Source organism: Grampus griseus (assembly GCF_964374135.1).
Source record: "Grampus griseus genome assembly, chromosome: 1".
Lineage (NCBI taxonomy): Eukaryota > Metazoa > Chordata > Mammalia > Artiodactyla > Delphinidae > Grampus > Grampus griseus.
This window is the reverse complement of record NC_139017.1, coordinates 146532641-146558641: the sequence shown is the minus strand read 5'-3', so window position 1 is coordinate 146558641 and position 26001 is coordinate 146532641. Positions and strand designations below refer to the sequence as shown.

At 38.8% G+C, this 26001-nt stretch overlaps 1 protein-coding gene across 2 annotated transcripts in view; it reads right to left on the bottom strand.

The window, feature by feature from the left end:
• The window catches only part of EIF2B3 (eukaryotic translation initiation factor 2B subunit gamma), a 164110-nt gene that overhangs the window by 79245 nt on the left and 58864 nt on the right, over window positions 1-26001 (bottom strand). For both annotated transcript variants that reach the window (XM_082673726.1, XM_082673727.1), the window contains one exon: window positions 15432-15543. In XM_082673726.1, coding sequence (XP_082529852.1) covers window positions 15432-15543 — 112 coding nt within the window. The remainder of the gene's footprint in view (window positions 1-15431; window positions 15544-26001) is intronic.

The following is a 26001-nucleotide window of genomic DNA, read 5'->3' as shown; positions in this document are numbered from 1 at the left end:
AGAATGCCTCTGTACCTGACCATAGGCTCAGCAGGACTCCTATTCCAAGTGTCTTACACTATCTCACTTTCCAGGACCAAATATGCCCGAAGCCCAACAAAACAGAACACTCTCTTTGCAATCAAGCAAATACTCCCTCCTCTGCTGGAAACAGAGAAAACAGATGGGATGTACATTCCAACATCACTGTCCTTTTCTCTTACAACCAATACCTATAAAAGTAAGAAAACTATAAAACAAGAGGTTTTTGGCTCTCTATATACACAAACGCCTTTTCCAATATAACTTTGGTGACTTCCCAACAGGAACTAGCCCCCACCTTTGGAAATTCAGTTTGAAAAGAAAGACAGGAAGTATTGTATTCTGATATTCAAAAAGTGCTTGAAAATCTGAATCTAATTAACTATCCCACCATCTCACTGAGGCGAGGAGGAGCCATAGGAATAGGGTCATAGGAATGGGAGGAACATTTTTACTGCTCATTTATCCAGCCAGCTGCCCTATTACGGCTATACACCAAAGACCCTGAATCACTGGGGGATAGATTACAAGTTAGAAGAATGGAATGGAGAGAAAAAAATCTGCCAACAATCAAATGTGCAACCTAGTCTTAGGAAACTGGTAGAAGATCTGGCCTTAATGGCCCCAGCATTTACCCAAGGCCTTGAGCTCAATAGGTATGAAGGAAAAATATACCTCCATCTGCTCTTCATTTTCACCTTACCTCTTGGCTGTGTCCACCTTCTTTGATCATATCATGCTCAAACCTTGCTCTCTTTGGCAGGGACCACTGGGACTATGGTACTTACTAACGGTTCACCACATGGAGCAATAAACTAGTTCCCAGGGAGGGTAAAGAGAAAGCAGGAGACAATTTCCACCTTATAGCTGTAATTATAGAAACATATGACTCTGGCTTCTAAGAACTTTATGTCTAAACCTGCCAAATCTAATGTTGCATAAACATCAGTGTTTAATGGATGCATAAATGAGTCAGGTCCCTTGTTTCTCATAACAATAGATGACCACAAGTAGTTCTTTCTGCATTCTAAAGGACAAAATCCTTTCCCCTTTGGAATTTTGTCAATCTAGCAATGCAACGCTGCGTTTCTTTTTAGGTCTTATACCTTAAATCTATCCTGCGTACTGCTGTCAGACTACCTTTCCAGAGTCCTGAATTATAAATATTATTTCTCTCCTCAAAACGTCTTTAATAATTCCCCAGTATTCAAGGCCCTCTTTTTTTTTTTTTTTTTTTTGCGGTACGTGGGCCTCTCACTGTCGTGGCCTCTCCCGTCGCGGAGCACAGGCTCCGGACACGCAGGCTCAGTAGCCACGGCTCACGGGCCGAGCCGCTCCGCGGCATGTGGGATCTTCCCAGACCGGGGCACGAACCCGCGTCCCCTGCATCGGCAGGTGGACTCTCAACCACTGCGCCACCAGGGAAGCCCGGCCCTCTATTTTTTTAATTAATTTATATAAATTAATTAATTTATTATTTTTGGCCGCATTGGGTCTTTGTTGCTGCACGCGGGCTTTCTCTAGTTGTGGTGAGCGGGGGCTACTCTTAGTTGTGGTGCATGGGCTTCTCATTTGTGGTGGCTTCTCTTGTTGCGGAGCACAGGCTCTAGGTGTGTGGGCTTCAGTAGTTGTGGCACATGGGCTCCAGTAGTTGTGGCATGTGGCCTCCAGTAGTTGTGGAACGTGGGCTCAGTAGTTGTGGCTTGTGGGCTCTAGAGCGCAGGCTCAGTAGCTGTGGCGCATGGGCTTAGTAGCTCCGCGGCATGTGGGATCTTCCCGGACCAGGGCTTGAACCCGTGTCCCCTGCACTGGCAGGCGGATTCTTAACCACTGTGCCACCAGTGAAGCCCAAGGCCCTCTATTTGTGTACCAACTTAACTTCCCAGCCTTATCTCCTAGTGCTCCCCAGTAGGGATCTTCCATTTGGGCTAAACTGTTCCTAAACAAGTCTTGCATACCTTGCCTCCACACCTTTGCTCAGAGCATTCTCCCCACATAGGATTCAGCTTCCCATGTCCCTTTCCATATCAGATCCAAATCCATCCTTCAAGTCCAAATTATTCTATTACATTTTCCTGACCACCTCAGCCCCTAGGGTTTGATGCTTCCCCTGAGTTCTTAGAACACTGTTGGCCATAATTGTTAAGAATCTGATATTGTTTGCTATTATTTGTTAGGCTTTTATATGCATAATCTTATATTCCACCAAGGCTAATGAACTCCTTAAATACCAAAACAGTGGTTTAACAAGAGGAGGAAACTAATGAACACTGTGTTCCTGAAAAGTAGAAAGCATAAGCTAACAGAAAAGGCCCAGATCTGTCACTAACTAGATAATGATATGGAATAAACCCTTTTTCCTTTGGTTTTCAGCATCACTATTTGAAATATAGGGGACTGGACCAAATGACCTTCTAGCTGTGACAGTTTATGATTCTAAAATATCTGTAAATAAGATATTTTCAATACATTAAGAGATACCCTTTCATTGCATCTTTATGTTGAGCTCTTCTAAAATATAAAGAAACCCTCCTCTGTTTCCTAAAATTTGATTTTGATAAATGGTTTAGGAGAAAAAAAATCTGTAACAAACCCCTTGTTTCTTTTTTCACAGAAAGAATTCCAGATCCAATCAGCTATATCCTGCCTGCTGTAAGAAACAAGCTGTGTTAACAAGGTCCCATCATAGATACTCTTTATAGAGAGGGAGAGAAAAACAAACAAACAAAAACAACAACAACAACAAAAACCCAACTCTAGTGGGGCTGGTAAACTACAGCCTGCCAGTTGGATGACCCTGCTGCCTGTTTTTGTAGATAAAGTTTTACTGGAACACAGCCATGCTCACCTGTTACATATCTATGGATGCTTTTGTGCTATAACAGCAGCATTGAATAAATGCAACAGACACCAGATGGTCTGCAAAGTCTAAAATATTTACTATTTACCCCTTACAGAAAAAGTTTGCCAATCCTTGTTCTCTACCTTAACATTCATCACAGAGTGCCAAAGCCCTAGATTACAGACTCAATCATAGCTGGTCACTAGGTGATTTCCCACTTATTCGTTCAACAACTATTCACTGAGATTTTTTATTACTATCTAATCTTCATTTATTTCCTCTTCTGTAAAATGGCATATAATAGTATCTACTTCATAGGGTTATTGTAAAAACGCCTTTAACACAATGCCAGGCACAAAATTTGAAAAGCCGTAGCTGCTATTGTCATCATCATCATCATAATCGTCATCATCATCACCATAATCATCATCTCTACCACCACCACCACCACCACTACCATCACCATCCTTTCCTGATGCTGTAGGAAAAGCAGGTTCTCTCTGATGGCCATGACCACCTAAGTGAAAGGGGAGAATCCTAGCATCTCTGTGGCTTGACTTCATACTTAGGAAAGAGCTATATGTTGACAGCACTCAGACTGCAATCACAAGAATACAGGAAATGTTCTTTTGATATGAAATGGCAGTTGACCCTATAGGCTTCTGACACCAGACATAACAGACACTCAGTATCTTTTCCAGAGTTTATCAGGAAGACAAATATGATTTGAATTTATGAACACCTCTCTTGAGGACTTAGAGCTTGCTTGTAGTCCCAAACTCAAGCGACATTAAAAAACAATGTGAAATTAAATGAGTCCACTGACTTATCACTACCTTCCAAATCAACCATCTACCCAGATTTGGTAACAAACAAATTTTCTCACTTTTTTGAGAACTATGATTTTTTAAAAAGTCCAACAGCCTGAAATATGTATGTAGCTTTTTCTAATTCAATCCAACAAGCAAATGTTGGATTGAAATGGGTGTCTACTTTTCCCTATTACAGTGTTGGTCATGTCTCTCTAACATGCACAGAAGTTGTCTGAGGAAATAAGTATGCTTTATGTTCTTTTTAGGATCCTTCAAAATTCTGGATAGGAATCCTAAGTGATTCACTGAATCCTAAGTGATTCACAGATGATTTAAAATCAAGTGCCAACATCAACTGATAAATAATGGATAACTCAAATGTGATATATCCACACAATGAAATACTAGTCAACAATAAAAAGGAATGAAGTACTGACATAAGCGCTAACACAGATGAACCTTCAAAACATTAGGCTAAGTGAAAGAAGCCAGTCACAAAAGGTCACATATTGTATGATTACATTTCTATGAAATGTTCAGAATAGGCAAATATATATATATACACACAGAAAGTAGATTAGTGCTTGCCTAGGGCAGGAGGGGAGAACTGGGGAGAAATTGGGAGTACCTTAATGGGTACCAGGTTTCTTTTGGGGGTAGTAAAAATGCTTTAAAAATGGACTGTGGTGATGGTTGCAAAACTCTGTGAATATATTAAAAACCATGGAATTGCACACTTTAAATGGGTAATTGTATGTTGTGTGAATTATATTTCAATAAAGCTGTTATAAAAAAAAGGGAAAATCAAATGCTAGGACTTCTGTCTTCCATCTAAGATTTATAAAGCTGGAAAGAGAGTTGCTCTCATTCTAACAACAACAACAAAGAATAATCTACAAAATCATAACTTTTCTTGAGCTCATCACAGGGCAACCAAGTAGTGAGAAATCTAAGGAAAGATAAGAGACTCCAAGGAGAGATGAGATATCAACACTGGCTCACATATGGCACAGCATGGTAGGAAGACAGGGTTACCATACAAGCAGGTAAGAAGAATTCAGTTAAAACTCTTAAAGTGGGCTTCCCTGGTGGCACAGTGGTTAAGAATCTGCCTGTCAATGCAGGGGACACAGGTTCGAGCCCTGGTCCGGGAAGATCTCACATGCCGCGGAGCAACTAAGCCTGTGCACCACAACTACTGAGCCTGCGCGCCTAGAGCCTGTGCTCCACAACAAGAGAAGTCAAAGCAATGAGAAGCCCGCGCACCACAACGAAGAGTAGCCCCTGCTCGCCGCAACTAGAGAAAAGCCCTCATGCAGCAACGAAGACCTAATGCAGCCAAAAATAAAAAAAGAAATAAAATAAATTTATATATAAAAAAATTCTTAACATGTTTCTTCTTTGTTTCTTTTCCCCCTCCCTCCCTTCTCTCTCTCCGCCGCCCCCTTTCTTTTTTAGCTGTGCCACGCATTATGTGGGACCTTAGTTCCCCGACCAGGGATCAAACCTGCGCCCCCTGCATTGGAAGTGTGGAGTCTTAACCACTGGACCGCCAGGGAAGTTCCAAAATTTTTAACACATTTCTAAAGGCTGAGTGGTAACTAGCCTGAGAGGATACCATCCCAGAGACCATAGACACATGAGGTATTTGTACTTACTTTTCTCAAAGACACAGAACTGTGTACTACAAAGAGTAAAGTTTACTGTAGGTAAATGATACCTCAATAAACCCAACTTAAAAAAAAAAAAATCTGGGCTTCCCTGGTGGCGCAGTGGTTGAGAGTCCGCCTGCCGATGCAGGGGACACGGGTTCGTGCCCCGGTCCGGAGGATCCCACATGCCGCGGAGCGGCTGGGCCCGTGAGCCATGGCCGCTAAGCCTGCGTGTCCGGAGCCTGTGCTCCGCAGTGGGAGAGGCCACAACGGTGAGAGGCCCGCGTACCGCAAAAAAAAATCTAGTGCCAGGTAATTAGAAACAATCTAAATGCCCAGCAATACTAGATATGGTTAATAAATGATATATATTCATATGACAGATGATTATACAGCTATTGAAAACCATGTTAAAAAACCAAGAAGACTGTGGTAGTCAGGATAATGGCCCCTCAAAGATGTCAACATCCTAATACCTGGAACCTGTGAACATGTTACCTTATATGGCAAAAGGGAATCTGCAGATGTGATTAAGTTAAGAATCTTGAGATGGGTGGATTATTCTAGATTATCCTGGTGGCCTGGTGGACTCGATGTAATTACAAGGGTCCTTTTTAGATGAAGACAGTCAGCTAAGTACTTTCTAACTGACAAGTCATTTAGTTCTCTAGAATCACCCAGCCCTGAATGCTCAAATGTCAACATATTAGGCCTGACTACAACATCACAAAACTAGTGGGCTGCCATTTGATTTATTTGGTCCTGCAAACATATCTATGGTGTTGGGCAGATGTGCCTCCGTTAGCTGGAACCCTCTCCTTCCGCTATGAACGTGACCTGTAGCCCCTGGAGAATGAGAATCAGAGTTCCAAGCAGCAGTTTCAGGTGCCGGATCCACTTTCATCACTGCATCCATTTATTCCTAGGGAGTGGAAAATTCCTTTGCACTCTGATAAACTAAATAACTATCCCTTTATCAAATATTTATAGAGCAGCACTATAGGGCCACAAACTGGTAAATTGAAAGGAGTGTCTAGTACAGTAGTTTTCAACTTTGGTACATTAGAATCACCCAAGGAACTTAAAAAAAACGCTCATCCTATGCCAGACTATTTAAAAAAGAATCTCTAGGGTACATCAACATTTTAAAATATGCTCCCCAGGGTTGAGAACTGCTGGCCTTGTGAGAAGGACAGACAAGAAATCAATGCTTACAGGAGTGTGAGGCTGGAAAGACTCTAATTGAATGGATATACATTTTTTGGTACATTCTCAGTCAGGCGTTATAAGAGGCACAAATGTTATTAGATACCATTCATCACCGTTTTTATACATGCAGAGGCCAGTGCAACAGGTGTGCTTTCAGAGAAAAAAAACCATCCAGGAAATTTTACTCTACAATTGAAAGAATGATCACTCCAAGAGTGAGTAAGTTTGCTTTATCAGGCAAGGCAAACCACAGGGAAAACCATGTTACTGTGTGTTGAAGACTGGATTCTCTAGAAGTGATGATGAGACAGAATTTAGGGAGCAAGATGTTTATAAGGGATCAACACCTGAGTAAGGAAGGGGAGGAAGCAAGATTGGGTGGAGGAAAAACTGAGATGTAGGCTCTACGAAGCCTTGGCCAATCCAGCAGAGTTCTGAAGCAAGTATTGCCTGTCAGAATGGCCGAGCCTTTACACCTCTTCCTCATTCAGTCACAGGATGCAGGCTGCCCCAGGGAGGGCATGACCTCAGCCAATGGGATGCTGTACAGATGAGATAGATCCTGAAGTTGGTGACAGCTAGAGGCTGTCTGTGGACTACACTCCCTATTGCTAAGTAACGAGTCCTTCCTTCAAGGGGGACCTAGGCAGCTTATCTCAATGTTTATCATTCGGCACTATAACAATGGACACCATGGGCCAAGAGGTAATTCTTCTTCTCAGGAATTTATTCTAACCCAGGCCTCTCTCTCTCTCTCTCTCTAGGAACACAAGAAAGAAAAATTAGGACTATTTGTTGACAATATTTAAACAACAAAAGCCCTTGAAGTTTAGTAGGACCATAGGATGACTGTCCATTGTCCTTATGTTTTGGATTGAAGTAGTGGTGTGTCCAAGGTCTCAGCAAAGGCATCCAGCTGAGGCAGGATGCATCCCACATGCAGCCACTGACATTCCCTACTTCAAGGATATGTGGGGAGCAAACTGAAGTTGAAAGGAAAAGAACTATATCCTATTTGAACACCCCTCCTCCTCCCCAGATGTCTTTCAACTTCATTGTTTCTAAGAACCTCTTGATTCAAAGCCTAGAGACTTAGGATTTTATTGGTCATCTATAATTGTATAACAAATTACCTCAAACTCAGAGCCTTAAAATAACAAACATTTGTTATCTCACAGTTTCTGGAATTGGGGAGTGGTTTAGCTTGGTGGTTCTGACTCAGGTTCTCTCATGAGGTTGCAATCAAGCTGTTGGTCAGGACTGCAGTCATCTCAAGGCTCTACTGGAGAAGAATCTGCTTTCAACATGGCTGTTAACAGGTCTCAGAATACCTGCTTCCAAGCTCATTCATATGGTTGCTGGCAGTCCTCAGTTCCTAACCATATGGCTTCTCCATAGCCTACCTGAATGTCCTCATGACATGGTAGCTAGCTTTCCTTTTCCTAGAGCTGTGTCATAACGCAGCAGCTGACTTCCCCAGAGTAAGTGATTCGAGAGAGAGCAAGAGAGCATGAGTGGGCACCAAAGACAGAAGCTGCAGTCTTTTTATAACCTAATTTTGGCAGTGACATCCCATCACTTCTACCACACTCTATTCACTAGCAGCAAGTTCCTAAGTCCAGCTCATGCTCGAGGCGAGTTTTCTTCAGAGGAAATGTATCAAAGAACTTATAAATATATCTTTAAAATTACCACAAAATTAAAACAGAATAGAAAGGTTTGGAGTTCAGTTAGGTTTGTTTTTGCAATCGGGTAAGAAAGAAATAAACAATCCAACAAAAGCCATTAGCCATGTCCACTGCAGAAAGTGCTTTAATTCAGCAAGAGTAAAGACTCTCCCAGCTGCACTACTCCCCAGCAGGCATCTATGCCTACTAAACCAGGAACGCCACTTCCCAAAAGCAAGAGCAAAGTCAAATACAGTAAATCCCCTACACGCAAATGAGTTCCATTCCAAGAGCATAAAGATTTGTCATCTTTATGAAGATGACAAATTCATAAGTCCAATTTGTTCAAGTCCAACAAAGTTAGCCTAGGTACCCAACTAACACAACTGGCTGTATAGTACTGTACTGTAATAGGTTTATAATACTTTTTACACAAATAATACATAAAAAACAAAGAAAACTTTTAAAATCTTACAGTACAGTACCTTGAAGAGTACAGTAGTGCAGTACAACAGCTGGTGTACAGGGGCTGGCATCGAGTGAACAGGCAAGAAGTTACTGACTGGAGGAGGGAGAGGAGATGGTGGTGGAGCTGAAGGATCATCAGCAATAGGAGACGGAGGGCAAGCTGCAATTTCAGTCACGCCTGACGTTGATGGAATGCACTTTCGCATCTTTGAAAGTTCGAAACTTGAAGGTTCATATGAAGGGGACTTACTGTACAGAAATATCTTCATTCACTGGACTGTATCTTTAGAAATAACACTACCCTGAATCCTCCTCACTTTAGGTCCTTAGGCTTAATCTCCACGGTAGCACGTTTTTCTTGTTTTTAATACTTTTTAAATTGGAGGGCTTCCCTGGTGGCACAGTGGTTGAGAGTCCGCCTGTCAATGTGGGGGACACAGGTTCGTACCCCGGTCCGGGAGGATCCCACATGCCATGAAGCGGCTGGGTCCGTGAGCCATGGCCACTGAGCCTGCGTGTCCAGAGCCTGTGCTCCACAATGGGAGAGGCCACAACAGTGAGAGGCCCGCGTACCGCAGGAAAAAAAAAAAAAAAATTGGAGGAAAATTTAAAATACAGAAAAGTACAAAGAAAAAAAATAATCATCATCCATATTTTCACCTTCCAGAATTAATTGTTACTGTCTCAGCAGAGATGTTTTATTTGTTTTTTGTTTCTGTTTTAACATAAATATCCCATTTGTTTTATGACTACCATGGCTTCTCTATCACTAAATTCTTTATTTTGATCGAATTCTTGGCTGCCTTCGTTGTCAAGAAGTTTTGTTCCCCCTCCCCCAAGAAGGACTCATAGGTGCCACATTCTTGATTCCTTTCATGTTTGAGAATGTCTTCCCATTATTGCTTTTATATTTGAATGATACCTTCATTATTAATAATATTTGTGAGTTCCACTTTCTTTTTCTGAAAACACAGATTGTGTTCCTCTGGTATGCAATGTAGTGAAGAACTTGGGGATAAACTTAATTTTTACTCTCATGTAAGTGATTAGCTTTTTGTCTCTGGACGCTTGAAGAACTCTTTCTTTATCTAGGGATAAGTTTAGTAAGTTTACTAGGATACAACTGGCCAATTTTTCATAGAACACAATAAAAATATACTCTCAAAATCTGTAGATTTTTCACTTGATTCAGAAAATTTTATTATATCTCATTTTTTTTTTTTTTTTTTTTGCGGTACGCGGGCCTCTCACTGTTGTGGCCTCTCCCGTTGCGGAGCACGGGCTCCAGACGCGCAGGCTCAGCGGCCATAGCTCACGGGCCCAGCTGCTCCGCGGCATGTGGGATCTTCCCGGACCGGGGCACGAATCCGCGTCCCCTGCATCGGCAGGCGGACTCTCAACCACTGCACCACCAGGGAAGCCCTATTATATCTTATTTTTAAAAAATTAAAATTTAAGTTAAATATGCACATAAAGAGGTAAATAGTCTCTCAAGGTTTACAATGAAAAATTTCAGTCTTCCATTCCCTTTCTTTCCTTTTTTCTGACCCCCAGAAGCACACCATTTCAATTCTTTTAGTGAATCCATTCAGTATTCCTACTCATATTTCTAATAACATTCCAATATTGATATTTCTTGGTTTTCCAATTCAGACATTATCTATTGATTTCCCACTATGGAAGATGAGGATTTAGCTTCCTTTCATCACCAGCCTACCCCCACTACATACACCTGTACTTCTTGTATTCTCTACCTTTCTAATATAATTGTTTCATTATTTTGGTTAGTTTAATAATCAATGTTTAAGTTATTATGACTTCAGCTTTAGGTATTAGCTATTAACTATGAAAGAGGAAGTTTATCTCTCTTTTCTTCCCTCATACTTCCAAAAGACTAACCTTCCCTCCCATTATTCCAAAGTAATTATATCATAATTTTGGCTAGTCAGTGATTACATTATTATGCATATATAACATTAGTTACACCTGAGCCATTTAGCAACTAATGGTTTTTTTCCTGAACATTTTTTTTCTTTTCTTTTCTTTTTTTTTTTTGGCTGCGCCATGCAGCTTGTTCCCTGACCAGGGATTGAACCTGTGTCCTCTGCAGTGGAAGCTTGGAGTCCTAATCACTGGACAGCCAGGGAAGTCCCTCCTGCACATTTTTGTTGTTTGCCTTGGCATTACTTGTCTTTTCATTTCTTAGTCTTCTAGATACTTATCAATAATTCAACTTCAAACTAAGTGCTCAAAACTCCTCTCAAAATGTTGACGCACATCAAGTATTCTATCATTTTCATCAGAAGAAATATGAACATTTTGAAGAAAATTTTCTCAAATCTTTCTGACCTATTCCAATCTGGTCTGTTTGCCATCTATCCCAGATACACAGGTGTTATCCTGGAATCTCCCTTCATCATTATCCTAGGGATTCGTTTTCCCTATATCCTATGTCTTTCTCTTTCTAAGTGTATGCCAGGGTTTTGGTGTTCTATATCCTCTTGTAGCTTCCTGAAACAGATGCATGGAAAGCAAATGCCTGAAAGGTTCTTACTCTACTCTCATATTTGATAGTTTGACTAGATACAGATTTAAGAATTCTGAAAGCATTCTTCCCTTATTTTATAGTTTCTAGTGTTGCTGTTAAGAAATTGAAAGTTATTTTAATTCCTTTATATATGATATCCCCCCCTCTTCTCTGGAAGCTTGCAGGATTTTCTCTTTGGTATCAGGGTTATAACATTTCACAATGATAACTTGCTATGTTTCTTTTCATGCATTTTGCTGCACACTTTCCTTTCAGTCTAGAAACCCAGCTTCTTTCATTCTGAGAAATGTTTTTTGTAACAGTTCACTGATGATTTCTTCCCTCTTTATTTTCTCTGTTTTTTCCTTCTGGAACTCCTAATATTCAGATATTGGACCTCCTTGGCTGCTCCTTTAATCTTCTTATCATTTCTCTATTTTCCATCAATTTGTTGTTTTATTCTGCTTTGTGAAAAATTTTTCCAAAAAAATTTCCTAACTTTTCTATTAAATTTTTCATTTTAATATCAGCACTACGTGTTCTCTAAATGTTCCTTTTTAAATATAGCATCCTGCTTTTGGGTTCATGAATACAATATTCTCTCATCTCTCAATGAGGGTAAGGATTTTAGTGTGCTTTGTTCACTGCTGTGTCCCTAGCTCCTACAACAGTGGCACTCAGATGCTCAAATATTAATAATAAATGTTACCTTTTTGAAGTTTTTTTCTCTCTGCATAATTTCTGTTTCCTTCAAGTTGATTTTTTTCCTATTATTGTTTTTTTCCCCCGCCTGTTTATTTGTTCTGGCCTCTAAATCTGGTAATCCTTGCTTTTTTTGGGTCCAACTTCTAAGACTGGCACAATAAATATGTGATTGGGAGCACTGAACATGTGGTGGACTTTGTCAACTTTGAAATTCAATGTAGTTAGATCCAAGAAGTATGTTATCTGCTGGGAACTCCCTGATGACTATATATTTAGGTCTCTCCTTTTGGACTCTGCTACCACAGAGAAGAATCTTCTAATGTGCTTGTTTGACATGTGTAAGCCCGGCTGCTAGTATTTAGGAGCCAAGTGGAAGAAGGAAGCTGAGGACCCCAGAACATACATTCACTTAATCCCCACTTTCCGCATGGTACCTCCAACATCATCTATGCCTGGTGCCCCAATCCAGAGAGCCTCTATTTTACCCTCTTCTGAGAATAAATCTCCAGCCTCTTACTAGAGTGGTGAGGTTTGGGGGAGGAAATCTAAGGATCTACTTTTTAGACAAACTTTGAAGTAATCCTGCTTTTAGCCTCACTACTAGATGTACTTGGTGCTGTTGAATCTTAACTCTTTTGAGAGTTTTATAGTGCAAATCAGCTTGCATCTCAGCTTTCCCCACTTCTGGCTTAGCATTCAGCTTTCTCAGGTATGCTAAATTGTCCTGCTTTTCTGTTTCCCAATTTCTGTTGTTGCTATTTCCTTTTTCATTTTCTTTAGCCTTCTGGATTTACACCCTTCTAAAATCCCTTTACTGTTGTCTTAGTGGGGTTTCAGAAGTCATATTTACCCAGTCCTTACAACTTTATATTAAAATCCTTAAATTAAATTACTTTACCAAGAATCCCTTATATCTTTGAATGCATCTTTTGGTCAAATGTTCAGTTCTCTATTTCAGAGACGTTAACTATATTGAATCATCTTTGTATTTCTATTAGATTCTAATTTCAATTATTTTCATTTTCATCTAAATTACTGAATATCTTAAACTTTTCCTCTATGTATATAATTTGATTTTCAGTGGTGTCAGTTCCGCTCTTTGCTATTTTTTAATTAATTAATTCTGTAATTAAGTTATTTGGTCCTCAATTTATTTTCTTAGTTCTATAATATCTTCTTTTATCTCATTTTGTTGTTTTATCATCTCATCACTGAACTCTTATTTATGAAATTCATATTCTACTGAGTTGTTTTGCAGTGGCAGAATTGTATATTTGTAAGGAAATTCTTTCTATCCTACTGAGTTATGTTTTTCTCAGGGCAGGTTTTTGTTATTTTGCAGGGCATTTTTCTTGCTTTCATTTTTGCTATACATTTGCACAGTTGACACACTGATTCTTTTGGTTTTGTTCATGCTTGTTTTATTTATTTTGATATATTATAGATGAATTCTTATCTCTCATCCTCATGTATCTGAGACTGGCTACCATGTGAGTGCTGGTTATTTTGTATTCTGTGTACTTTTCTATGGCTTCAGGGAATGATGTGAGTGGGAGGGATGGAGAGAGTATAGGGAACTCACCAAGGTACTGTAGAGTCATTGTCCAACTATTTCTCTTTCCTGAGATTCTGTTAAATATTCTTGTTTCATTCCACATACGTAAGGGGTTACCCCATTCCTATGGAAGGACAGTCTCCAGCTTCACATTATTTCACCTATTCATTTTTTTTAGGATTAGATCTTTTGTTTCTGTTAAAGAGTCAACCTCATTGTTCATTCTCCCTGCTTCATCATTTATTCCCCAGCAGTTGTTCCCATTGCTTCTCAGTCAGAAGAAGATAAATGTACAGATATGTACTCAGTTTGCTTCTTTCCAGATCTGGAGCTATTAGTGAGAATTTGTAGGGTTTCATTAACACATCAGTATAGCTTCTGGGGAGTGGTGATAGAGTGGAGCTGGGAGCCTACTGTTATTCTTTTCTGTTCCTCACCAGAATCTTGTTTCTTTCCTTGGCCACCAATTTTTAAGCTTTATTATGTTTGATTATCTTACTGTGTTTGCTACTGTTGAAATTTCTGCCATTTTTAAAATTAATTTATTTTTCACATTTACTTAGAAACTAGTAGTAGGAAGCTCTGTGATACAATCTGAAGCATCCACTTTAATCCACAAGTGTTTCTATGCAAGGCTCTAATACAGAACTCTTATCCATAGGGGTAATTGGGCCAACTGAAGCTAGAGTTTAATTTCATTTTCATTAAAATATATACTCTGAAATATGTCTCCTACCTCTGTTGTGCTGGATAGCAAAACAAACAAACAAACAAGCAGGAAAAAACCCACCAACCAGTAAGACATTTCTTTTGCAATTTACTCCTCTTACATTCATTTCATCCAGCCTCCAAACATTTATTAAGCATTCCTATGTACTGGCATCAGGCAGTAAAGCTCTGAGTATAGTGGCTTCTGAGCAAGCAGTCAATAAAATGCTGATTGAAGAAAATGTGACGAGGTTGCCTATGTGCAGCCATTAGGATGGCTACTATCAAAAAAATAGAAAATAACAAGCTTTGATGAGGATATGAAGAAATTATATCCTCATCCAGTTGGTGTGATTGTAAAATGGAAAACAGTATGGAGGTTCCTCAAAAAATAAAAAATAGGAACTATCAAATAATCCAGCAATCCCAGCTCTGGATATATATCCAGAAGAATTCAAAGCAGGATGTCAAAGGGATATTTGCACAACCACGTTCACTGCAGCATTATTCACAATAGCCAAGAGGTGGAAGCAACCCAAATGTCCATTGATAGATGAACAGATAGAGAAAATGTGGTGTATACACACAATGGAATTTATGCAGCCTTAAAAGGAAGGAAATTCTGACACATGCTACAATGTGGATAAACCTTGAGGATACTATACTAATTAAGTGAAATAAGCCAGTGACAAAAAGACAAATAGTGCATGATTCCACTTATAAATGATACTTCAAGTAGTCAAATTCAGAAAAACAGAAAGCCAAATGGTGGTTACCAGGGCCTGGGGAGAGCAGATAAGGGAGAGTTGTTGTTTAATGGATACAGAGCTTCAGGTTTGCAAGATGAAAAAGTTCTGGAGATCTGCTTAACAACAATGTCAACATACTTTTAACACTACTGAACTGTACACTTAAATATGGTTAAGGTGGTAAATTTTATGTTGTGTGTTTATCACAATTAAAAAAAAAAAGGAAGTTCTATAACACTGTTGGAAAGACAGTCCTGTTCCCTGTTCTCTCCACAGCTGCTCTGCCCCACTCCTATGCAGGATTTGATTCTACCTTGGCAGCAAAAGACACAGGGAAAAGCTAAGCTTGTGTGGTGAAGAAAAGCCTCCATCCTATCTCATGGGAAAACATTCACATACTTTTGTCAATTTCACACAGTTTAATCTAGTTTTCATTCCCTCTTTCCCATCCACTGGGTGGTTTTATTTTGTTTTAAGACAAGGAGAATTGCCAAAAAGAAAAACCCCAGGGCTTACTTCTGCAGGATGGATCCCTTAATGACCAGCTCCTCATCCAAGTCTGCTTCATTAGCCATGAAGAGCAGCCTCTTTCCTGTGCTGTCCACTCCAATGAAGTCACGCTGCTCCACTGAATCACACACAAAAAAGGAAAATCAAACAAAGCCATTTGCCCCACCTGTATGACTAAGTCAGGGGAGAGGGCACCTGCTCACAATGCTCTTAGAACCAAATACAGGAGTGAGTGCTATGTAACACATACTCACCACAATGTTTAAAACATGGGCAGTCAATTTTTTTTTTGTATTGCTCTAAAGGATATTATTAGGTTAACTGGTGAAGCCTGAATAAAGTCTGTAGATTAAAGTATGGTGCCAATGTAATTTTCTGTTTTAAGAGACTGTGGGGTGTGGGGGAAAGATACACATTGATGTATTAAAGGCAAAGGGAATCATATCTGCAAATTATTCTCATAAATAGCTCGGAAAAATAATAATTACATATATAATATATTGTATATTCATTAGATATACATTGAATATATATTATAAGAGGGAAAGTGGGAGAATACTAGAGCAAATGTTAACATTTGGGGAATCTGGGTAAAGGATATCTGCGATCTTTATACTACTCCTGTAACCTTCTGTAAATGTAAAATTTTATCAAAAATTAAAAGTTAAGGAGGTGATGGATATGTTAATTAGTTTGATGGTGGTATTCATTTCACAACATCTACATATGATGTCAAAACATCATGTTGTATACCTTAAATACAGAATTTTTATTTGTCAAAACTAAACAAGTAGGGGACTTCCCTGGTGGCGCAGTGGTTAAGAATCCGCCTGCCAATGCAGGAGACATGGGTTCAAGCCCTGGTCTGGGAAGATCCCACATGCCGTGGAGCAACTAAGCCCATGAGCCACAACTACTAGCCCGAGTGCCACAGCTACTGAAGCCTGCGTGCCTAGAGCCTGTTCTCCGCAACAAGAGAAGTCACCGCAATGAGAGGCCCGCGCACCGCAACTAAGAGTGGCCCCCGCTCACTGCAACTAGAGAAAGCCCGCATGCAGCAACGAAGACCCAACGCAGCAAAAAATAAAAATAAATAAATAAAAAAACCCTAAACAAGTAAATATCAAAAAATTAACAGTTAAAAAAACCAATGAGGGCCAGTCAAGATACTGCTTAGCCAAATTAAGTAGATGAACCACAAGCCCACTGCATGGCACAGAAAGAAAGTGCAACTGTTTCAATGTAAGTAATAACCTAGGTTTGCTCACTGTGAAAATGGGAATAGCATTTAAGGACATCCACATTTAACCAACATTAACTGTATGTCTACTATGCACTAGATTTTGCGCTGTGTATGGGATGTGGAGAGTTCTCTGGTAGACAATGATCTTATAGGATGCCATATTATTGCTGTCTTCTGTGTTATATATTTCTTTCCCCCAACAAGATTACACACTGTTCAATGGCAGACTTATGATTCCTTTAGATCTCCCACAACATCTAGTGTAGTGTTGAACATTTAATAAAATCTGCTACTAACATCCATACAGTATCTATTTATAGCTTACAAAAGCATTTTCTTTTTTTTTTTTTTTTGCGGTAAGCGGGCCTCTCACTGTTGTGGCTTCTCCCGTTGTGGAGCACAGGCTCCGGATGCGCAGGCTCAGCGGCCATGGCTCACAGGCCCAGCTGCTCCGCGGCATGTGGGATCTTCCCAGACAGGGGCATGAACCCGTATCCCCTGCATTGGCAGGCAGACTCTCAACCGATGCGCCACCAGGGAAGCCCTACAGGAACATTTTCACATAGAGGCAGCATAGCATAAGGATTAAGAAGAGAGCCTCTGAAGCTAGACCACCTGGGTATGAATCCCACTTATTAGTTGTATCTCTTTGAGCAAGATAATAAACTTCCATTCCTCAGTTTCACCTGTAAAATGGGGATAATAGTGCCTACACCTACCTCACAGGATTTTTAGAACTAAATGAGTTAATATTTGTAAAGCTCTATTTAGTGCTATTAACTAAAACATTAAATAAAATGTTTAAGTTTAAAAAATTAAACAAAATACATGCTCTCATTTGATCTTCACAACAATCATATAAAGCAATAATTTAATACCTATTTGAAAGGGAGAAACTAAAAGTTGAGCTCTAGGAAAAATGGTATCTCTAAAGATGAATTTGTCTACCTCCTATTGACAGACAATGGCTACTATATAACTGAACACGCTTCCCTGTTGGCTGCAGCTGCCTATATACCTAAAACCAAATGCTTTACTCAAGTGTATAATGTGTTTAGCTCAGGTTCTTGAAAGCATCCATTCCTTCAGATGGTCTCTGGTTATCTCATAGGCAGTGTTTTAATCTGAATAGGGAGAAACTATCATAAAAAATTACATGTTGTTTTTTTCTAATTACCAAGATAAGTGAACACCAAAGAAGGAAGGGTAAATAATGCCAATTTGAAGGTAAGTTTTACAGAGAATTTCAATTGAAACTAAATTTTGCAGAGAATTTCAAATGTCACACAGCAACTCTGACACATATCAATTCATCCATTACATGCAAACTTGAGAATATAACAAAGTCTGCAAAGCTCTGATTATGAGGCAACATTTTAAAAAGAAATAACACAGAGATGTTATTTTTGGATATATTTGGAGTGCTTACCCTATCCAACTCCTTAGGCCCACAAAAAACCTTGAATTACTGAATGTCCTGGGAGCAATAACTTCCAAGTCAATTTTTCAGCTATGTTGCACTTCAGTCACATTTCCCTCACTCTCAGGCCCCTCTCCTTGTATTTGCTTCTTTGTAGCTACCATAGTAACTGGGACCTCAGAATATGATACAAATTATAGAAACTTGGACAGGTTTCTTTCTGTTCTGCTTTAACAAAGTGAATTCCACTTGGAAAGCAGAGCAAGAACATTAGAATGTCCATCCTAAGAGAAAGATTTACACAAATAAGGTTAAGAAGGCAGTTAAAACTATGAACTTCCATCTTAAAAAATTCTGTCATAATCAACTATTCATATATTTTTCCAGTTGTTTTTTACTTCTCTGTCTCCTCTACAGTCATTTACTTATTCATTCGTTCATTCAACTAATAAATATATTTGTGCACCACCCCAGTGACAGGCATTATGTTTGGAGTGGGGAATTCCATCTCATTTTATGAGGCCAGGATGATTCTGATGCTAAAACCAGACAAAGATATGACAAGGGAAAATTACAGGCAAAACAAAACATTAGCAAATCAAAACTAACAGTCTATGTAGTAGATTTAAAAGGGTTACAAATTTGTTGTAGCTTTGTCCATCAAGATATAGGGTCGAGAATGTAAGATGGTAGCCACTGTGGAAAACAGTATGGTGGTTCCTCAAAAAATTAAAAACAGAATTACCATATGATCCAACAATTCCACTTCTGGGTATATAACCAAAATAATTGAAAGCAAGGTCTTGACGAGATATTTTTACACCCATGTCCTTAACATTACTCAAAATAGCTAAAATGTAGAAGCAACCCAAATGTCCACCTATGAATTAAATAGATAAGCAAAATGTGGTATATATACATAAGAGAATATTATTCAGCCTTAAAAAGGAAGGAAATCCTGAAATACGCTACAACATAGATAAACCTTGAGGACACTATACTAAGTGAAACAAACCAGTGACAAAAAGACAAATACTGTATGATTCTACTTATATAAGGTACTGAAAGTAGCCAAAATCATACAGACAGAAAACAGATGGTATTTGCCAGGGGCTGGGAGGAGGGGGAAATGGGGATTTATATTTAATGGTTATAAAGTTTCAGTTTTACAAGATGAGAAGAGTTGTGGAGATGGGTGCACAAAATTATAAATGTATTTATTACCACTGAACTATGTTTAAAAAGAGATGGTAAATTTTATGTTACGTGTTTTTTACCACAACAAAAAAATCTGAAGAAAAAGAAGTGCCCACAGAAAAAAAAAAGAAGTGAGGTTAGTAAGGTTAGTTCCTTATCCTTTATATCTAGGCTGGCCTAGTGACTAGCTTTGACTAACAGGAGTACGGAGGAAGTAACATGGTGTGAGTTCTGAGTTTAGGCCTCAAGAGACCTTGTAGCTTCTTTCTTATTCTCTTAGAACCTGCTGCTGCTGCTGCCATGTGAACAAGTCTGGGCTAGCCTCCTGTATAAGAGACTAAATGGAAAGAGAAACTCAGCTGTCACAGCTAAGGCCCTAGACATACTCGTGAGTTCAGCTGTGGCAGGCTGGCTCTAAGAATGATAACTGCTTCCTGGCATGCACACCCTTCTGTATCCCCTCCCCTTGAGTATGGGCTGGCCTGGCTACTTGCTTCTACCAACAAAAAGTGGCAAAAGTAATCAGATGTTACTTCTGTGATTAGGTTACATAAGTTCATAACTTATGTGTTGCTAGAAGATTCTCACCCTTTCTCCTTGGAGAAAGGAGAGTCCATTTAATAAATGGAGGAAGGAAAAAGAGACATCTATATGGAAAACAAGATTAAACTAGATGCCAAACTCACACCATATACAAGACACAATTCTATTTGGATCAAGGAATTATGTGTCAAGCATAAATCTTTAAAATTCTTACTAGAAAATAGGTTAAGGACTTCCCTGGTGGCACAGTGGTTAAGAATCCACCTGCCAATGCAGGGGACATGGGTTTGAGCCCTGGTCCGGGAAGATTCCACATGCTGCGGAGCAACTAAGCCCATGTGCCACAACTATGGAGGCCTGCGCTCTAGAGCCCGCAAGCCACAGTTACTGAAGCCTGTGCACCTAGAGCCCATGCTCTGCAACAAGAGAAGCCACCGCAATGAGAAGCCCGTGCACCACAACGAAGACCCAATGCAGCCAAAAATAAATAAATAATTAAATAATTTTTTAAAAAAAGAAAATATAAGTTAACATTGTTCAGAACTTGCAGTAGGGAGTTCAAGACACAAAAGATGCTTTTAAAATTTTGGTTAAAAAAAAAAAAAAAATTTTGGTAATGGGCTTCCCTGGTGGTGCAGTGGTTGAGAGTCCGCCTGCTCATGCAGGGGACACAGGTTCGTGCCCCGGTCCAGGAAGATCCCACATGCTGCGGAGCGGCTAAGCCCGCGAGCCATGGCCGCTGAGCCTGCGCGTCCGGAGCCTGTGCTCCGCAACGGGAGAGGCCACAACAGTGAGAGGCCCGCGTACCTCAAAGAAAAAAAAAAAATTTTTGGTATATTTGATTATATTAAAGTTAAGAATTTTTGTTCATAAGACGTTTTAAAGAAAGTGAGAAAAGTTTTCCCATTTTCTTTTGGGAAACTATATTTGCAGTATATCCAACTGACAAACGAGTGGTAAGAATACAAATCAGTAAGAAAAGTGCAACTAACTCATTGAAAACTAGGCAAAATATATAAACAGGCATTTCACAGAAGAGAAAATAAATATGACCAGTGAACAAATATTCAACCTCGAGAGACCAAGGGAATGTACACAAAGATCACAATGAGATAAGATACCATTTTACTTCTGCTCAACTGACGCAAAGAATCTGACAACGCGGAGTGCTGGAGAGTAGATGGAGCAATGAATTCTTTTAAATCTCTGGTAGTTGGGGAAACTGATATAAACACTTTGGAAAAGAGTAAAACTGTTTACCATTATCCCCAAAATTGAACATTCATATATTCTATGACCCAGCAATTCTATTAAGAAACTCTTACATGTGCCCATTAAACATATGTACATAAATGTTCATAACAGCACTGGTGACAACAGCAAAAATTTGGAATCAATCTAAACCCCCATTGCTTGAAAAGTGAATAAATAAACTGTAGTGTATTTATACAGTGCAATTTTGTATAGCACTCAAAATGAAGAAACTGTAGCTGCCTGTAATACAATACTGGAAAAAGTTAAGTCCCAGTAGATTACATCCATCATGCTATCTTTTTAAATAAAATTAGAAGCAACTAAAAAATATATCAGGACTTCCCTGGTGGCACAGTGGTTAAGAATCTGCCTGCCAGTGCAGGGGACACGAGTTCAATCCCTGGTCTGGGAAGGTCCCACATGCCACAGAGCAACTAAGCCTGTGCGCCACAGCTACTGAGCCTGTGCTCTAGAGCCCGTGAGCCACAACTACTGAGCTGGCATGCCACAAATACTAAAGCCTGCATGCCTAGAGCTCGTGCTCTGCAAGAGAAACCACTGCAATAAGAAGTCCGTGCACCACAATGAAGAGTAGCCCCTGTTCGCCGCAACTAGAGAAAGCCTGCACACAGCAACAAGGACCCAACACAGCCAAAAATAAATAAATAAAATTTTAAAAATACATATATATCAATATATATTTTTAGAATACATAAAGTTGAGATAAAGGAAAGCCAAAAAAAAAAGATAAACAAGATTTAGTAAGGTGTTGATAATTACCTTAGATGGGGACAATAGTGAGTTGGGAGGGTTGGTAAGATCACATTGGTAGACGTTTTAAAGTTTGAGTTGAGTGGTGGGTTAAAAAAAAAAAAAGATTAGTATTTTCATTTTATTTGGATATATATACCCAGGAGTGGAACTGCTGAATCATATGGTAGTTCTATTTTTAGCTTTCTGAGGAACCTCCATGCTGTTTTCCACAGTGGCTGCACCAGTTTACATTCCCACCAGCAGTGTACAAAGTTCCCCCTTTCTTCACAGCCTTGCCAAAGCTTGTTATTTGTAATGACAGCCATTCTGACAGATGTGAGGTAACATCTCACTGTGGTTTTCATTTGCATTTCTGAAAAGACACATGCACCCCAATGCTCATAGCAGTATTATTTATAACAGCTAAGATATGGAAGCAAACTAAGTGTCCATCAAATGAATAAAGAAGATGTAGTATATATATATATATATATATATATATACACACACACACACACAATGGAATACTAATCAGCCACAAAAAAGAATGAAAATTTTGCCATTTGTAACAACATGGAGGGACCTGGAAGGTATTATGCTTACTTAGTGAAATAAGTCAGATGAGAAAGACAAACACTGTATGTTACCACTTACATGTGGAATTTAAAACATAAAACAAAAAAGAAAATATAACAAAAAAGAAATAGACTAACAGATATAGACAACAAACTAGTGGCTACCAGTGGGGAGAGGGAAGGTGGAGGGGCAAGATAGGGGTAGGGGATTAAGAAGTACAAAGAACTATGTATAAAATAAGTAAGCTAAAAGGATATATTGTACAGCACATGGAATATAGCCAATATTTTAAAATAACTATAAATGGAGTATAATCTTTAAAACTTGTGGATCACCATGTTGTATACTTGAAACTTATATAATATTGTAAACCAACTATACATCACTGAAAATAAAACAGGCAAACAAAATAGAGAATTACAGTCTAAGAGAACATGAAACGTATTAGTTCACTAAATTTTTTTTAAAGGTAATTAATCTGAGAAAAAATTTTTAGAACTGAGGACTTGAATTTTCAGATTGAAAGGCCCATTAGCATCCAACACAGGGGATGACATTAAACTATATTAAGGCATATCAATGTGAAATTTAGAAGTTTAGAAACAATAAGATCCTATAAGCTTCTAGAAAGGAAAAAAAATGGTCTCATACAAAAAGAATCAAGAATCACAATGGTGTTGGACTTAAGAGAAAAGCTAAAAGATACTGAAATAATACTTTCAAAATTTTGAGGGGACAGGATTTCCAAGGGAAGTTTATACCCAGCCGCCGCCTGCAAAAAAGTGGATATAAACAAAGAAAGAGGAAAATATGAGGTTCAAGATATGAGAGTGAAGGGTGAACCTAAAATGACAGTTACACAGCAGAGCAACTAGTCCAGAATCTAGGAGAGAGATCTTTAAGAATTTGAAATTGAGGGAAACAGTGTGTTGGAAAGTAATGAGAGGAAACTCACACAACTGGGGTTAAGGCTGAATTAGTAATAAATACATAGAAAATAAAGCAAATGAAAAAATGAGACAATTAATTTTTAGGAAAATAAAAGGAAGAAAGAGAAAAGTAACAATATACTACAGGTTCAGCTGTGAATACCATTTATACATTCAAAATAATGTAAACCTCAGATATTCAGTTAATCAACACTGCAATATAAGTAACTACATTAGGAAGCTGAGGAGACTGGAAGTTTGCATGCGTGTGGTGGGGGCAGAAGGTGTGGTAAAATAGAACTAAATCTTTAACTTTCATAGTAGGAAGTAAATAGATAATTCCTAAAACTAAAAATATCAAGACATAACGAACAAAAGCATGTTATTTGAGAGGTGGGGTTAAATGTGAAAAAAATTAGCTAAAAATGTTGAAAGTGGCTGCCTCTGAGTGAGGTGAAGAGAGACAAGATGGGGGTTGCTATTTATTATACCTTGGAGAATTACATTACTTTAAAAATTATGGGCATATAAAACACTGATAGAAATTAAAACTAAATTAAAAAAAAAAAGAAGTAGAAAGCCCAGGCTATGGAGTTAGAAGGCACGGGTTCAAGTTCTGATTCTACCACTTACCACTGATGTGATATTGAACAACTATCCACAAAGTGCTGTTAGGCCATAGATGGATATAAAAGTTGGTAAATAACAAAACTGCCTAGCCCCATTCATTGGATTTTACCTTATGAGCAAACCTTGATTATTTATGTTTCTCATATAGGACTTAGCATAGATTTTATACATAGTATGTCCTAAATTCAATGACTACATCAAAATTTAATGCATTTGTTAGTCAGGGATCTGATTTCATACCAACTACCCAATCTGTACCTAAGTAAATTGCTCAACTCCTTTTTTTCAAATATCATGTCTTTAAAACATATTTCCCTGTAACTAAGACATTAAACTGTTCCCTGTATTTTGTACATGCTCCTATTATTGTACTTGTCACATTGTGACACACAATTTCTAGCATATTTGAACTTATTTCTGTATACTGTTTCCTCAATCACAAGAATTTCAGTTTTGAGTATGCAGGGATTTCAAGTCACTTCTGTTGGATATAATTAGGAAAAAAAAGGGGGGGGCAGTGCGAATAGAATTAAGAAGAGAAAAAAGATAAGTAGAAGCCTAAGCAGGAATAGAAGGTTTTTGCTTTTTTTCTTTTTTTTCAGTAGAGCTTTGAGAAAAATCAAGGAAGCTGAAGCAAAAGAAATATAGGCTCAGAACTGCTTGCCAGCATTTGTTAATACAGAGGGAGCTAAGCTGATTGAGAGGTGACAATCAAGTGACAGCTTTCACTTCTGAGATTATTAAGCACTTTGATATATACTAGTTCTAGTCTGAACCAAAGCTGTATATAACTCTGAGAACTAGGAAGGAGTTTTAGAAATATTACAGTGAACTGGATACGTTAAAAAATAATTTCCTAGAACTTTTTCCATTTCATATATCCCAAGAGACACGGTGGAACTATAGAGATAATAGTCAATAATTTGTGTCATAAAATCATAGTAGCATTAAACATTTGCACACAGGAATGTCCAGAAAAAAAAGCCCCTTAGTAAACATGTTAATCTGTAATTAAGCAAAATAAACATACTATGTTCTCACTGAAATTGAGAAAGAAGGAAATCTTGGATTTTCTAACAAGCAAGGGATGGTAAGTGAAAATTAATTATCTTTACGCAACTGGTTGGTTGAATCCATATTGCGAAACCTGGATACAAAGGGCCAACTATAGTGTCAAGTAGCAGATCACATGCTTTACAAACATCTCATTTAATTCTCACACAAAAATCCCCAAAGGATTCAGTCTCATTTTACAGCTAAAGAAAATGAAGTTCAGGTCAGTTAGACAATTTGTCCAAGACCACCAGTTTTTGAGTGTTGAAGCCCATCCAGTCTGAACTCCAGAACCTGTGCTTTTAACAGCCATGCTACAGCAGTAGCTGTTTAATTTAAAAATCTTGAAAACATTTCTAAACACGAATTAATAGGCAATGGGAATTCCCTGTCCAGTGTTTAGGACTACATGCTTCCATTGCAGGGGGCACGGGTTCAATCCCTGGTCGGGGAACTAAGATCCCACAAGCTGCGTGGTGTGGCAAAAAAAAAAAAGAAAAGAAAAGAAAAAAAAATTAATAGGCAATGTAGTGTCAGTTTGCTAAACTTATATTGCTGAAACTCAGGCTCTTATAATACCCACTCATGAATCTAACTACAGCTCAGACTCAAATTTTTAGGATTTAAACATCTAGGGCTTGAATTTACTTTCTCTTACCTCAGGGGCAATAAGAGCTACCTTTATAGGCAGGCCCTTCAACCCATTCACTAATATCTACTGACTGGTCACCACCGGGCATAACTGAGCCAGACGCTGGGGATAAAGTGAACAAACTGGACATGACCCCTATTCTCACGGAGCTTATAGTCCAGTAGAGGAGAGAGTAAGAGAGTAGGGCTGCCATATGTAGGCAAACAAGGGACTATAATTTCATATTAGAGGGTCAAGCAAGAACTCTCTCAGCAAATAACTTGAAGGCTAAGCTGGATTTAGAGTGCATGTGTTGTGGGTAAGGGGAGAGCATTTCTGGTAGAGAA